The sequence below is a fragment of the Pristis pectinata genome, chromosome 2 (genome assembly GCF_009764475.1).
Source record: "Pristis pectinata isolate sPriPec2 chromosome 2, sPriPec2.1.pri, whole genome shotgun sequence".
Lineage (NCBI taxonomy): Eukaryota > Metazoa > Chordata > Chondrichthyes > Rhinopristiformes > Pristidae > Pristis > Pristis pectinata.
The window spans coordinates 54,757,100-54,773,863 of record NC_067406.1 but is presented as its reverse complement, the minus strand read 5'-3'; the positions used below and the strand labels follow the sequence as shown (position 1 = coordinate 54,773,863).

Genomic DNA, 16,764 nt, shown 5'->3' with positions numbered 1-16,764 from the left:
TGTCAATGGAATTATATTATTTTTCTTCCACTGACATTCAGGTTTGTAAGCAGGTTTTCTCTTTTTGAATATAGGTATGAAATTCATTTTCTGTTGGACCTCTGACATGAGACTTTTTCTAATCAACATAGATCCTGTTTGCCTTTTTAATAGTGATTTTGACAGCTCTCCTAATTGCTTAGTGTTTACACCCTTCATCTGTGTTCTTGGTTTATGTCTCATTTCTAACTCTGCTTGACCTCTGATGCGAGGTTCTTGTCCATCTTGTAGAACATTTTGGTACTGTGTTTAAACAAAGAAAGCAGCATTTAATTTGCATCCTTTATTTTGATAACAAGCTAATGTTAATGACAGACACACAAGAGATTGCAGATGCTGGGAAACGAAGCAAAAAAAGTACTGAGGGAACTCAGCATGTCAGGCAGCAGCTGTAGAGGCAAAGGGATAGTCAATGTTTAGGGTCAAGATCCTACATGAGGACTGACAGTATAAAGGGGAGACACCCAATATAAAAGGAGGTGGTGAGGGGGAAGGGGTGAATCAGGAGCTGGCAAGCAACAGGTGGATCCAAGCAAAGAGGGGTTAAATGAACAGATGGAGCCAGGTTGGGGAGGGACAGGTGGAACAGAGGCTGGGAGGTGTTAGTGAAGAAAACAAAGGGCTGCAGATTATGGAGTCTGACAAGAAAGGAAGGTGGTGAGTGGAACCAGATAAGGGAGGGACACTGGACCAAAGTGGAACAGCAGAGGGAGGGGAGGGGAGGGGATAGGGGAATTGAGTGGGTAGAGCGTGTGGGTGATAGGAAGGTGGAAACAGGTGAGGAAGGGGAAAGAAATTGGGAAACAAAGGGGCTAGGAGTGGGGGTTAGAAAGAAGGGAGTGTGCAAGAGAGGGAAAGGGACATATGGGGTGTGGGTTACCTGAAATTGGATAATTCATTGTTAGTGCTGTTGGGTTTGTAAACTACCCAGGCAAAATATGAGGTGCTATTCCTCTAGTTTGCATTTGGCCTCACCCTGGCAGTGGAGTGGAGGAGGCCAAGGACAGACAGGTTAGTGTGGGAATGGGGAGGGGAGTTGAAACGGCTTGCAACCAGGAGCTCAAGATGGAAGTTGCAGAGGTCAGGTGCTCAGCAAAGCTGTTGCCCAGTCTGTGCTTGGTCTCCACGATGTAGAGGAGCCAATATTGAATGCAAAAGACAAAGTTGGAGGAAGTGCATACAAATCTCTGTCTCACCTGGAAGGGCTGTTTAGGTCCCTGGATGGTGGTGAGGGAGGAGGTGTAAGAACAAATATCGCACCTCCTACAGTTGCAGGGGAAAGTGCCTAGAGATGGGGAGGAATGGGGGGGGGGGGGGGGTGCGAATGAACGTCAGTGAGTCATGGAGAAAGTGTTCCCTGTGTAAAGCAGGAAGGGGTGGGGAGGGGAAGATGTGACTCATGGTGGGACAATGTTACAGGAATCATGTGATGAATGCACAGGCTGGAAGGGTGAACGCCGAGAACCAAGGGACCTTTATTCTGTTCTGTCGTGGGGGGGTGGTGGTGAGGTGAGAGCAGAAGTGGGAGAGGGCACCATCAACCACAATAGAGGGAAAGCCATGTTTCCTGAAAAAGGAGGACATTTCAGATGTCCTGGAATGGAAAATTTCTTCTTGAGAACAGATGCAGCAGAAACAAAGAAACAGAAAGAGATGGAGTCCTTAAAAAGATAGGGTGGGAGGAATCTTTTTTAATGACTAGTTGTTCCCAGCTCCATGATAAATGACAAAGTTAATATATGACGATGATCAGCTTGTTCACCCCTCACTTGCATATTATTAGAACTAAAATGCTTCTGACAGGCAGTTAACTGCATTGTGGTTCACTTTTAAATTCTGTTCAGTTTGAATGTTCTGAATAAGCTCTTGTTCTACTTGATCGCTGTGCATGATGGTCTTTCATGCTTGAAGCAGGTGTAAGAAGAAGTATGGCAGCCAGATTAAACTCAAATCCAGCATAGTGATCCTGAAAGATATTTATGCATGGAGAGAGAACATGGACTTTCTATCTTCTTGAAGTCAACGGAAGAATTAATGTAATATATTCTAGGCGGCACTGAGGCATAGCATAAGGAAGCACAGTGATGCAGCAGGTAATGCTGCTTCCTCACAACCTTGAGACTCAGGTTCTAGTTGACCTTGGGTACTGTCTATGTGGTGTTTGCATGTTCTTACTGTGACCATATGGCATTCCACCAGTTTCTGGTTGGTAGCTTATTTGGTTAGTGTAAAATACCCCTAAATGTAGATGGGTGGTAGGAGAATTGGTGGGAGTTAATGGGCACATGAGAAAGTACAAGTTATAATGAAATAAGTGGGGGTATAGGATTGATCGAATTGCTCTAAAACCTGGCATAGACTCAATGGGCCAAATAGCCATGCATTATGTCATTAAAAAATGTGAGAAAATATTTGGGTAGTGCATTTTTTAAATGGCTATTCAAGCTTTTCCAAAGATTTCTAAAATTTATTGATCACTGACTATGTGGTTTTTGATTACAGTCTTGATATTTTTCCTCTTGACCTCCTTGTGGCCTTTGGCCAACTCCTGCTTCTATGTCATTCAGTTGGATCATGTCTACATCTTTGTTGCTTCTTATTGCAAAAATATAACTGATGCTAGAAATAAAATCAGAAATACGCAACAGGTCAGACAGCATTTGTAAAGAGGGAAACAGTTAACACTTCGTTTCGGTGACAGTTCATCAAAACTAAAGTCAGAGACATTTGCCTCTCATCAAATTGTGAGTGATCCAAGTAGAGATGAGGATGCAAAGAAACATCAAAGGGATACAGTATAGACTAGCTCGTTGACTGTGCAACATCATGGCAAAATGGAATACATTGTTGAAAATTGGGAACAAAATGTACTATGGTAGTAGAAGTACAAATTTTTGAGTATTTTGTTAAATAGTAAGATTGGGGAATGAGAACACACCTGGAGAATTGCGTACAACTTTGGTCTCCTTTCCAAAGGAAGCATACATTTGCTGTAGGGATAGTGGAGCAAATATTTACCAGACTGGTTTCTGGGAAATGGGATTAGTCTGGATGGGCACTTGGGGAGGATATTGCTGAACCACTGGCTAGGATCTTTGAGTCCTCGTTGTCCGTGGGAATGGTACCGGAGGATTGGAGGGTGGCAAATGTTGTCCCCTTATTCAAAAAAGGTAGTAGGGATAGTCTAGGGAATTACAGACAAGTGAGCCTTACGTCTGTGGTGGGCAAGCTGTTAGAAAGGATTCTAAGAGATAGGATCTATGAGCATTTAGAGAATCATGGACTGATTAGGGACAGCCAGCATGGCTTTGTGAAGGGAAGATCTTGCCTCACAAGCCTGATAGGGTTCTTTGAGGAGGTGACCAGGAAGATTGATGAGGGTAGTGCAGTAGATGTTAGATGTGGTCTACATGGATTTTAGTAAGGCGTTTGACAAGGTTCCACATGGTAGGCTTCTTCAGAAGGTCAGAGGCCAAGGGATCCAGGGAGGCTTGGCCGTGTGGATTCAGAATTGGCTTGCCTGTAGAAAGCAGAGGGTTGTGGTGGAGGGAGTGCATTCGGATTGGAGGGCTGTGACTAGTGGTGTCCCACAGGGATCGGTTCTGAGATCTCTACTTTTCATGATATTTATTAATGACTTAGATGAGGGTGTGGATGGGTGGGTTAGCAAGTTTGCAGACGACACGAAGATCGGTGGTGTTGTGGATAGTGTGGAGGGCTGTCGAAGCTTACAGAGGGATATTGATAGGATTCAGAGCTGGGCTGACAAGCGGCAGATGGAGTTCAATCCAGAGAAGTGTGAGGTGGTACACTTTGGAAGGACAAACTCCAAGGCGGAGTACAAGGTTAATGGCAGGATTCTGGGTAGTGTGGAGGAGCAGAGGGATCTGGGGGTTCATATCCACAGATCACTGAAAGTTGCCTCACAGGTAGATAGGGTAGTTAAGCAAGCATATGGGATGTTAGCTTTCATAAGTCGAGGGATCAAGTTTAAGAGCCGCGAAGTAATGATGCAGCTTTACAAAACTCCGGTTAGACCACACTTAGAGTACTATGTCCAATTCTGGTCACTTCATTATAGAAAGGATGTGGAGGCATTGGAAAGGCTGCAGAGGAGACTTACTAGGATACCGCCTGGATTAGAGAGTATGAATAATGAGGAGAGACTAAGGGAGCTAGGGCTTTACTCTTTGGAGAGAAGGAGGATGAGAGGAGACATGATAGAGGTATACAAAATATTAAGAAGAATAGATAGAGTGGACAGCCAGCGCCTCTTTCCCAGGGCATGACTTTAAGGTAATGGGTGGGAAGTTCAAGGGAGATGTCAGAGGGAGGTTTTTCACCCAGAGAGTGGTTGGTGCATGGAAGTGCGCTGCCTGAGGTGGTGGTGGAGGCTGATACGTTGGTCAAGTTCAAGAGATTATTAGATAAGCATATGGAGGAATTTAAAATAAAGGATATGTGGGAGGAAGGAGTTAGATAGTCTTAGGCGTGGTTTGAAGGTCGGCACAACATGGTGGGCCGAAGGGCCTGTATTGTGCTGTAATGTCCTATGGTTCTTAATGATCCGCATGGACATGGTGGGCCAAGGAGCCCGTTTCTGTGCTGAATTACTCTGTCCCTATGATATACAAGGAGAGATTTCCCATAAACTCTGTGTCTACCTTATGAAAACATCTTTGGAATTTAAAAATCTTTATTAGGTTACCCCTCAACATTTTCTTTTCTAAAGAGAAGCAGTTTATTCATCCTTTCCTAAAAAGAGGATGATATTATAAATCCAAAATTAAAGTTGTATATCTTTTTTGCATGCTTTTTTATGACTCTATATTATTGTTGTATTATGGTGACCAGAACAGTACATAATACTTCAAAGTATTCTCTTAAGTTAGACCACAAGACTTTTCCCTTTGAAATCCATGCCAATCATTCATTATTACATCTGTAATTTGTTTTTGTCTGTTTTTTCCCATTAGCAGAATTCTGTATTTTTTCTTCCACTGGCATTCAAGTTCACCGGCATTCCTCACAATTCTTGAATATTGGTATTATATTCATTTTCTATTAGACTTCTGACACAAGACTTTCTTATCAAAAATAGATCCCGTTTGCCTTTATAATTTGTTTTTAACCATTCTCCTAATCTCTTGGTGTTTTCACTTGTTTCACCCTGCCATTTGTGTTCCTGGTTTATGCAACATTTCCTTCATGCCTTTAGTCATCCATGGTTTCTCACTAGTGTTAAGTCTTGTTCTCGTACTGAAGCAGAACATATTTTTCCTGGATTCTATCCTTTCAGGTTTCACTGCAGACAAACTATAAAAGAAGGCTCCTGGCAGATGTCATATTTTGTGCAAAACGCATCATAGACAGGATTCAGCAGTATGGAGCTTGAATGAAACCAGTGTGATTACTGTTAGTACATATTGTATCTCAGGCCAACTTTTGCAAATCTATTGCAAAAAAAAAGACATCTTTTTGTCATTTGATCACTGTTCATTCGTTTGTCAGGTGTTTCACCCACTTCTTGGCAGGAATCCTACAGCTGGATAAAGGATGGAAATTCTTTTCCAACAATAGACCCTGTATTCCAAAAATTATTAGAGAGAGGAGATACCAAAACAAAACTGGAAAGAAGGAAATAAGAAAAATAAAAAGATGCAATTTGACAAATTATTGAATGCACGTATTTATTATGATACTTACCAAGATACTGTGCAGAATATGAATACTGCAAAAGTACTGCAGGTTAAGGTTATTAAGTATCTGAGGTTACAGAAGCGCAAAGCAATGACTTTAAACTGATATTTCTGACCTATATTTCTGGCTAAATTTTTTTTTAATGTATCAAAGGCATGTTAAATTAAAAACAGCTACTAGCCAAGTGATCAAAGGCAACCAACTTACCACTGGCTTCATACTGATGATGTTTCTTCTCAGCCATCTCGTGCATTTTTGTACTGGTTGAGCAGCGCCACAATTTTTACATTCTTGTGATTCTTAAAAATTCTTCCATGGTTTTGTTCCTCTTTATCACAGTTACCTCATTCAGCCCTCAAAGGATACCTACTTCCTTCAAAGATTTCAGACATTCATTAAGCTGCTGACTTTCCTCCCACCAGAGGCCAGGTCCCTTGTCACAAGTCCCGGAAGCTTAATCTTACATCCTGTATATCAGTAAGCCGTCTCCCCTTTCAGTGATTCAGGCTTCAGTAAGATTTTTTGCTGCATTTGTATTGCTGAATGGCAAGAGGCCTGACTGAGTGAAAGTTTAAGGAAATGGGTAGGGGTGTCTCTGGCTCGGTCTCAGGGATGGGGTTCAGAGCTGGGGCCTGGAACTTTTGAGGGTGGTAGGGGGAGGAACATTTTCTGGGAAGGAATACAATGTTGAACTTTAGTCTTAGAGCAGGGAATATTAATTCATTTTAAGAGAATAAATAAGGTGCAAGATATTTTTCTGAATTATACTTTTCCTCCCAGAGGATTGACATAGAAAACCTGGATGACATTTCTCAAATATTTGGGATGGGGACAGATGTGAGCCCCCTTTATGCCCCAAAACAGACAAAACAAGAAACATCTCCAAGTGTTTTTCTGTCACCTAGCAGGATCAAGCATTTTACATCATCAGCGCACACAGTGGCCTGTCACACCAGTCTCTTCTGCACACTGATGATTAAGAAATGACAGATGATAGACAGTAAATGGACACTCTGCAGACATATCAGTAAACATCGAGCTTTGCACATGTAGCTGCAAACTATTTGCTAGTCACAACTTGGTATCCAATTGTTTATCCTGAACACTTTCTGCTGCTCTGACACTGATTCACCTTATAAGTAGCTGTTTCAAATCTACTTTTGCTAAAATGACATTCCAGACCAATAAAATTGGCATTACCATGGTAGTGGAGAGGCAGGCATGGTAGTGGAGAGCAGGCATGGTAGTTTAGCAGTTAGTGTAACACTTTACAGCACCAGTGACCCGGGTTCAAATCCGGCCACTGTCTGTAAGGAGTCTGTACATTCTCCCCGTGTCTGAGTGGGTTTCCTCCGGGTGCTCTGGTTTCCTCCCACATTCCAAAGACGTACAGGTTAGGAAGTTGTGGGCGTGGCGACACTTGCGGGCTGCCCCCAGAACACCACGCAAAAAGATGTATTTCACTGTGTGTTTCGATGTACATGTGACTAATAAAGATATATCATCACCTTACATCATCATCTTTCATTTTTTTTACTCCTTTGCTCTTTTTCATTAGTATACTAAATTTAACTGAATTATCATTGCTGGCTCCAAAATGCTTTGCGACTGCCACCCTTTTAACTTGTTCAGATTCATTTCCTGAGATTATGTTCAATTTCATCTGTTTGCTGGACTTATTATGTACTGATTTAAAAAGTTCAAGTCAATTTCAAGCATTCTACTACTTCTGCACACTTTACTTTGTTTTTGTTGCCTGATAAAGCTAAGGTAAGCATGATCCCTTACAGTTACTGCACTTTTTGTTTTTCCAGAAATTGCCTACATATTTGCTCTGTCTCTCCTATTTGGTGGTCCACAGTACACTTTCAGCAATGTAACAATGTAATCTTTTTGTACATCTTTTCAAAGCTGCCATTATTTCCTTAATCAATACAGCTGCACATCTTATATTTCTCCCCTCTCTCTCATCCTAAGTACTGTACTCAGCAATACAGATCTGACACTTCTGCCCGTCTTTAAGTCATGTTTCCGTAACGGTCATGTCCTTCTTTCTTGTTAGTACTGATATGGCCACAATATTCAACTGCTCACTCTGGCTGCCCAGTGACATCCTTGCCTCTGGCACCTTGGAGACAACTGATCATCTTGGAATTACAAATGTTTCCATGGAAACACCCATCTTCACCACACACCATCCAACCTCAACACTGAATCCCTACCATGGTGGCTCTTTTGTTCTTTCCAAACCCACCTCATACTTCTGCTTATAGAAATTATTACCTTCTCCAGTATTTAGAGTTGAATACCAGATAGAAAGTAGGACGTACTCAAGATACTCGTGTACCCTCTGCCTGCTCCTCCTAGTCTGTCTGGTTGTCACCTGTTCCCTCTGTGCCTGCAAACATACCAAATGTGAGTGGACCAGCTCCTGGAATTTGCTATCAATGTAACAGCCTCACAGATGCATTATAGTAATATCAACTGCAGTTAAACAGCCAAATTCCAGAACTGGAGCTCTTTTAGTTGACGATACTTCCCTGCCAATGAGGGCCAGGGAAGTGTCATCATCTATTCTGCATTTCCCACATAACACAGAATGTGCATTCAACTGAATCGAGGAGTTTTGCACTACCCCTATTTACTGGAATCAGAATTAAAATTTAATTACTCTTGCATGTTAACACTTAATACTAAGCTGTTTCACTGGTTTAATTGAGTAAATAATTCATATGTTCTTATATATTTAACTATTTCCCCTCCTGTATTTGCAAATCTCTGACCTTTGTACTTGTTGAGGTTGCACTCAGTTCAAGCCTGACCACTCTTGGATGGCCAGTTGGATCAAGGGCCACAATAAGGTAAACCATAATTGTTTCATGTGGTTAGCATGATAATAAGTAGTTAGGGCTTGAAAGTGTAGGTCAAACAACTTACGGATAGTCTTGCACATTTCCTGACACCTCTTCACTATGTCTCACCCAGATTCATGACCCCTCCATTGCCTCTGAAATATCACACAAATGAACTGAAATTTTCTCTAACACTAGAAACCAGCTTCTTCTTCCTTTTTCCACAAACACTATCCACCCTACTATATACTCTGAGGCTGAATTAGACATACTACTTTTACCTGAAAGCTTCCAACCTCATTCCTCTCTTTTATCAAGACTGTCTGCTGCTACCTCCATAACAATTACTCATTTCCACTCCATCACAGCTCATCTATCTGCTCCTTAAACTCTCTCACATACCTTATTCTAACCTCTAGACTTGACTATTCCAATGGATCCCAAACCAGCAATACTTTGATTTAAAAATCCTCCCCCCACTCCCGCACCAGCACACTTCTACCTCAATCAACTCTTTTCATTCAGTGGCTTCATATCCACAGGAAGAGCACATTTAGTATACATTAGCATCAAAATCAGCACAACATCATGGGCCGAATGGCCTGTCCACTGCTGTACTGTTCTGTGTTCTAGGGCCTCAACCTTTCCCTTCAAAATAACCTCCTCCAGTTCTATAATCGTGCCACCACACATTCACCCCATATTCTGCTCTGATATCCCTTCCTCAAATTCTCCTTCTCTTCTATCCTTCAAGAATCTTTTTCTAACCAAGCTTTTGGTTTGGTTATTTACTTGGTTGGTGTCAAATTGTGGGTAATGTTCTTGAAAAGTGCCTTGAGACAATTTACAACATTATTGGTAATAAATAAATGCCAGCTGTTTTGTAATTTGCAGGAGTTCTCTATACAAAGTGGTTGAAAGCAGAGCTGATAGATTATTCTAAAATGGTATTAAGGAGTTGCTTAAAAATAGGAATATATAGCAAATATGGGGTGCCATCAGAAATCAATGTTAGAGTATTATTAACTTTTTACTGTACTGCTGCCACAAAACAATTTTCACAACACACAAGTCAGTGATAATAAACCTGATTCTGATTATGTAAAAACCCAATTTGCGAAATAGCTTATTTAAATGTTATAATCTTCTATAATTCTTGACTATATGAAGCCTATACTTTTAATCATCTTTATAGATCAGATTAAAGCTCTTACTTACGACAATTTTACCAGATAAAAGCTTAATAGCCTTGGTGCATCAGCCACCACAGTGGTGAACAAGTAAGAAGCCAATGGGAGGAGGCTGCTGCATGTACATTCCCAATAATGGCAATGCCTAACTTAAAACTGCAAGAGAAACTGAAACATTTTCAGCAAGAAGTGGATAATTCATCTTGGCCTCCTCCAAGGTCCTTGCAATCAAAGGAACCAGTCCATGACCAATTCATTTCACTCAGTACAGTATCAAGAAATGGCTGAGTGCACTGTACATCAGAGACTATGGGCTGCAACAGAATTACAGCAATAGTGTGGAGGACTTGTGCTCCAGACCAGTTGTGCCTCACATCAAGATTTTCCAATGTAGCTCTAATAGGAGGGATCTACCAACTAATATGGAAACCTGTCCACCAAGATCAGTTCAGAAGCAACCTGACAATTAGCATTCCATCCACCTGCAGCAAAATGCTGGAAGGTAGAGTTAAGAGTGCAATCGAGCAGCACAAATTCAACAACTACCTTCTCACTAATGCTCAATTTTGGTTCCACCAGACCACATTGCAGCAAGGAACTAAATTCAATGAGGTGAGGAAAATGATTGCCCTTATGATCAAACAACCATTTGACAGAGTACAACATCAAGAAGTGAATGGAATCAAGAGTGAAGATTCTGTCCACTGCTGTACTGTTCTGTATCCTAGGGCCTCAACCCTTCCCTTCAAAATAACCTCCTCCAGTTCTACAATCATGCCACCATATATTCACTGGATTTTTACTGGAGTTTTACTTAAAACAAAGGAAGAAAATGGTGGTCATTAAAGGAAAACTATACAAGCTCCATATCATAAGTGCAGAAGTTATAATGGAGAGTTTCTAGGCATATCCATCAACTACTTCAACAATGGACTGCACTCCATCACAAGTGTGTACGTTCCTTAGTGATAGAATATTGTACAAAGTCATTAAGTATTTTATTAGGTAAAGCAGCAGCCCATACCCACATGCAACCAGACTTGGACAACATGCAAGAATAGAATGATGGAATTGTCTTATTATATCCATGCCACACAGAGGAAGATCTTACCTTAATACGCAATAGCCTGACCTTTGCTGAATCTTTGGCAATAACACCCTAGGTATCACCAACAACCACTATTTTATCCAAACCATCTACAAAATACTGTAGCACAAATAGGTCTGAGTAATGGTATTCTGTATGGAATAACGAGTTCGGAGTGCAGTGGAATACTCTCCAATTCCCTGGATTAGTGTAGCTCTAAGAGTACTCAAGATGCTCAATACAATCCAGTTGATTATCAGAAAAAGAAATATAAAAGTATAGCATTTATCTACAACACCGCCTAGAGAATCACAGCTAGTGCCATGGGACACTAAAGGATCTTCTGTTTGTTTGTTCAGCTGTCCATATCCAAGCAACATTATACTATAAAATAACATCTATTTTGAAGGATAGGGTGAGTGGCATAGAAATGGCAAAAGGCAAAATCTATGGCTCAGACACTATAGCAAGATCAGTCAAAAAGGATATGGTAAGGGTAGGCTGAGGAGAGGAGCAGAGTATGTCTAAAAAGTTCAGGAAGTACCAAGAAAAGAGAAGATTCCAGGTACTGGTGTAACAGGGAGGACAGCACTTAAATAATTTAAGATACATTTCTTTAAAGACAAATCTGAAAGCAAAAGCTCAAGGCTCTTGTACCATAGCAGCGGCTAGTGGCCAGAGCCAGAATTACATACTGACAAATCTTTTACACACAAAAACTCTTAATAACTCTTTACACAGTTTCATTTATGAGCATGGCTCCATCTAAACTGAGGGATGAATTTCAAAGAAAAACAAAGCAGAATTAACAAATAAAACTGTGGAAAAGTAATATTTATTTTTGTTTACTATCGTGAAGTGAAAAACATCATTTCTGGGGGAACCAGTGTAACTAAGTAAACTTTTGTTATTCTTTTTAAAAAAATCTTTTTTTTGCACCATAGAAAAATTTAGCATCAAGGTAGCAGTAATTTGCAGTAAGAGTTAAATGATTTAGCTGTAAAACCTGGTTTGAACTACATACAAACTTATTATACTTTACATCCACCAGTATTTCTCATAAGATATACCATTGTAATGAAGCTGTTGTAGAACTGTCCAGTCACACTTTACAGCTATTGACAATCTAATCAATTAAAACGTTGTATGATTGATGAATAAAAAAAATGCTTCTTAAGATGTAATAGTTTTCATCAATGCTTTGACACTGCAGGCAATAAACTGTATATCAAGCATCAATTGTCATCATTTATCAATGATGCTCAAGGTGTCTATCACTTGAGTGCAAAGTAGGATTTCTAATTTGTGTTCAATAAACTAACAGTAGTCAGTGACATGCTAAGTGTAGTAAAGAACTGCTGCAAACTAGAAATTCTATTTTTTGACCATTGGTTACAAATTTAACCATTTTCAGGTTCAATCTGCTGTCTCTGAAAGCTATGATTTGAAACACAGTTTGAGCTGCTTAGCTTCTGAATATATTAATTGTTGCACAGCTAATTTGTCAATTTGAGAGAAAAGAATGCACCACTGAATACTAGCCAAGGGAACTTCATTGTTCACTCAAGTATAGTATGCAGCACTGTCTATTATGACCCTAGACGTCATCAAATTCTATTTCAAAATTTGTCAGACATTTGATGACAGCTTACACACCTCCAAAAATTTCACAACTTTTAAAACAGCACTGTCCAAAATAAATGATTGCAATTTTTCTGAGCAAAGATGAGCAGTTTTGTGAGATCTTTGTCAATTGTTGACTTATCAAACACAATACATAAAGAATCAGCTTTTTATCATTTTTTTCTGTCAGTTCTTTCATGTGTACATTGAACAACCTGAATAAGTAATGCTGCCAAAGTTTGTTAATAGAAGGAAGCATATCAATCATATTCCTTTAACAGTTACTCAGGTTTTCCAATTGGTCTGAGGAAGTTTCAACAACTTCTAAATGTGGCACATTTCAATGAACAAGAACACAGTAGTCCTCTGAAATTTTGCTTTCCATTTCCTAATGGATTCACTTTGCACTTGACACTGCTCAAAACAATTTTCCTCCGTTAGCATGTTTTCTTGGGATATTGTCTTGGGCAATCCAAAGCAATGACATATTTAGCAGCCTTTGCTATTCACCACACTGGGTATCGTAACTGCACTGCAGAATAACTACAGTAAATTAACAGGGAAGGAAGTAGATGTAAAACTATTGTTGGCATATTTCCAATCAAATGATTCTTTCATTCAATTATTGTCTATAGATTGTTCTTAGTGACCATTGCTTTTCCCCCGCCAATACACTGCAATTCATTGTTCCAATTCAGGGATGTGATTGGCTTGGTTAACATAGGAACATAAGAAATAGGAGTAGGAGCAGTTTATAAAGCTCTTCAAGCATGCACGCCATTCATCAAGATCTTTACTGTTTTTCCATTTCAGTGCCATTTTCCTGCCCTATCCCCACATCTCTTGATTCCCTTAAAGGTTCCATCATTCCCTTTTATCTCAGCAAGATCAGTCAATGAGATGATAGAGTACAATGTAGAAAAATGTGAGGTGATCTATTATCGTAGAACAAAACACAAGTGCAGATTGTGTTTTAAATGATAATACACTGGGTAAAATTGATAGCCAAAGAAACTTGCAAATCCTTGCACAAAAGTCACTGAAAGCTAACATCCATATGCAGCAGGCAGCTTAGTAGGCAAATGGTACGTTGGCCTTTATTGATAGGGGATTAGAATGTAGGAGTAAAGATGTCTTACTACAATTACATATGGTCTTGGTGAGACCATACCTGGAATAAGTGTACTCTATGGTCTCCTTACCTAAAAAGGAGTTAAGCTTCTAATCCCTTAAATTTAGAATAAGAAGAAAGCTCATCGAAATGTACAAAATTCTCAGAGGGCTCAGTAGCGTGGATATTTTCTCTGGATAATGAGTCTAGAACTAGTGGGGCACAGATTGAAATGAGAAATTTCTTGACTCAACAAGAAGTGAAACTCTGGAATTCTCTCAGATTGAGGGCCTTGGAGGCTCTTATATTGTATTCAAAACTAAGATCAATAGATTTCTAGATATTAGATGAATCAATGGGGATAACGCCAGGAAATCTGTTGAAAGGAGAAGATCAACCATGATATTATAGAGTGGTGGAGCAAGCTCAAAGGAACAAGGGCAAGCCACTTGGTTCAATTTCTTATGCTCTTATGATGGTCTCACTCCAACGTCAATTATGATATTCAAGACATGCAGCATCTCACAATATACTGAACAATTAGTTTCATATACTATTTCTGCCAAGTCCTTCATTACAGTTTTTGTGTTGACAAAGGTAACATTGTAATACTGCTGATTAATGCATATTGAAATCACTCTGGCCTTAATTCCTCAGAAGTTTTAAAAGTCAGTTTAAAAGGCTAAAAGTCAGTTTTAAAAGTTTTCAAGACTGAATATCTGTGATCTACCACGAATGATCTAAAATCAAATATATTTAAACTTGTATCAATATATTCTTGTTCTCTTATTATTAGAGGGCACGTACCACCAGGTTCAAGGACAGCTTCTATCCTACTAGGATAAGACTATCGAACAGTTCCCTTATACAATGAGATGGACTCTTGACCTCACAATCTATCTTGTTATGACCTTGCAGCTTATTGTCTACCTGCAATGCACTTCCCTGTAGCTGTGACACTTTACTCTGTATTCTGTTATTGTTTTTACCCTATACTATCTCAATGCACTGTGTAATGAATTGATCTGTACGAACGGTATGCAATACAAGTTTTTCACTGTACCTCGGTACAAGTGACAATAATAAACCAATACATGTTAAAAATCTAATTTTAAAATAATTGTTTTTCTGAGTCAAGATTAACTTCAAACCATTAACCAAAAAAGTGATATTTCCAAAGGTTTTGTCATCCTTTAAAAGGTTTCTTGGTTTATCCAACATTATCGCAAATTATATTAGTCTCATCCATCTATAATCAAAAACAATATGCTTGATGACCCAGTTTCTGTTAACTATTCATAAAATATAATTTCAAGAGGGTTTTTTCCTCCATTGCAAGTGCAATCTAATGTGGAACGTATAGGCTGCATTTTAAATTGATAAGTAAACAAATGAACAAAGAGTACAGTAGGGTGAGGGGAAAAGAGGAAAAAAATAACAACAAATTTAATCAGCAGATTTATGGTTAGACTGAGAACTTAAATGTAACAGAAAATTTACCTAAAATAAAACATGGTTAAAATGCTGCACTGACCTGCGGCTGAGTTTCTTTTTCTCTTCATCATCAATATTATCTTCTTTAACCTGAACTTTAACATCCTCATTTTTATCTTTCTTCAATTTCTTAGTAATCTGTCCTTTCATTTGTTCACATTCTTCACTGTCAGAATCATCATCTTCCTCCTGGGGGAGTAGCCATTTTTAATGCAAGTCCTCTGGAAAAAAAAGACTCCTAGACCAGACTTGGCAACAAATGCTTACAAGCTGGTTTTAGGCTCCTGTTCCATTCAAACGAACTGCCTAGATCAAGCCAATTTTACACATCTTCAAAAATTTAGTGTTGAAATGTCTAGGCCAATCCTTCTTGCATGTAGGTTTGATCAGTATATTATAGCATGTACTTATGACAAAATATATATATTTTTGGTTATTCCAGAAAGTGAACACTTCCTTGAAGTTGCTCTCCTTTGTTTGAATAGAACATAGAACAACTCAGCACAGTATGGGCCCTTTGGTCCGCAATGTTTTGCCAACCTATATAACCTACTCTATGATCAATCTAACCCTTCCCTCCTACACGGCCCATAACTCTCCATTTTTCTTATATCCATGTACCTGTGTAAGAATCTTTTTAATGTCCCTATTGTATCAGCCTCTACCACCACCCCGGCAGTGCTTTCCAGGCACCCAACACTCTCTGTGTAAAAAGCATACCACTGACATGCCCCCTAAGCTTTCCTCCTCTGATCTTAAGCTGGTGTCCTCTGGTATTGGCTATTGCCACCCTGGGGAAAAGGTGTTGGCTGTCCACTCTATCTATGCCTCTCATGATCTTATACACCTCTATCAAGTTGCCTCTTGTCCTGCGTCGTTCCCAAGAGAAAAGCCCTAGCTTGCTCAACCTTTCCTCAGAAGACATGTTCTCTAATCCAGGCAGCACTCTAGCAACCTCTGCACCTTCTCTAAAGCTTCCACATCCTTCCTTTAATGAGGCGACCAGAACTGAACACAATACTCTCAACATGCTCTAACCAATTGTTTGCTACCACTCCTGTGGCGAGGGAGAACACAAATATCATCATCAACGACCCAGCAATCTCTTCCCTCGCTTCCCGTAGTAACCTGGGGTATATCCCATCTAGTCCCAGGGACTTCTCTATCTCTACCTTTCCTTAAAGAAGATCCAGAATTTCATGGTAGGACTTGTTTCGAGGAAAATAGATTAGGATATGTATTCTGAACAGCCTTATGCGATTCTTGGCACAGAGAATCAATCCAGGTACTACCATGGGAAGATTTCATCTCTATGTTAATGAATCAGCACTGCCACAAATTGGATGCAAGACAGCTTACAGTATTTCTATGTTGGCAATTAGTCATGTATTCATAAAACCAATACCCAAATTAATTTTTTTTTAAAAATCGATACATTGGAGGACATGTACACAAAGCGCTGGAAGAACTCAGCAGTTTCCCAACTATGGAGGGAAATACACAGTCAACGTTTCAGGTCGAATCCCTTCATCTGAACTGAAAGAAAGAAGGGAGATAGCCAGTATAAAAAGGTGGAGGGAAGAGGTGGAGCAAGAGCTGGCAGGTGATAGGAGGATCTAGGTGAGCAGGGTGATAGGCAGATGAGGGAGGGGGGAGAGCAAGAATGAT

The 16,764-nt window shown here is 39.8% G+C and overlaps 1 protein-coding gene across 1 annotated transcript in view; it reads right to left on the bottom strand.

Annotated features, from left to right (window-relative positions):
- The window catches only part of cwc27 (CWC27 spliceosome associated cyclophilin), a 145,532-nt gene that overhangs the window by 80,443 nt on the left and 48,325 nt on the right, over positions 1–16,764 (bottom strand). Inside the window, exon 10 of the mRNA XM_052010356.1 lies at positions 15,137–15,285. Within this exon, the coding sequence (XP_051866316.1) occupies positions 15,137–15,285 (149 nt within the window). The remainder of the gene's footprint in view (positions 1–15,136; positions 15,286–16,764) is intronic.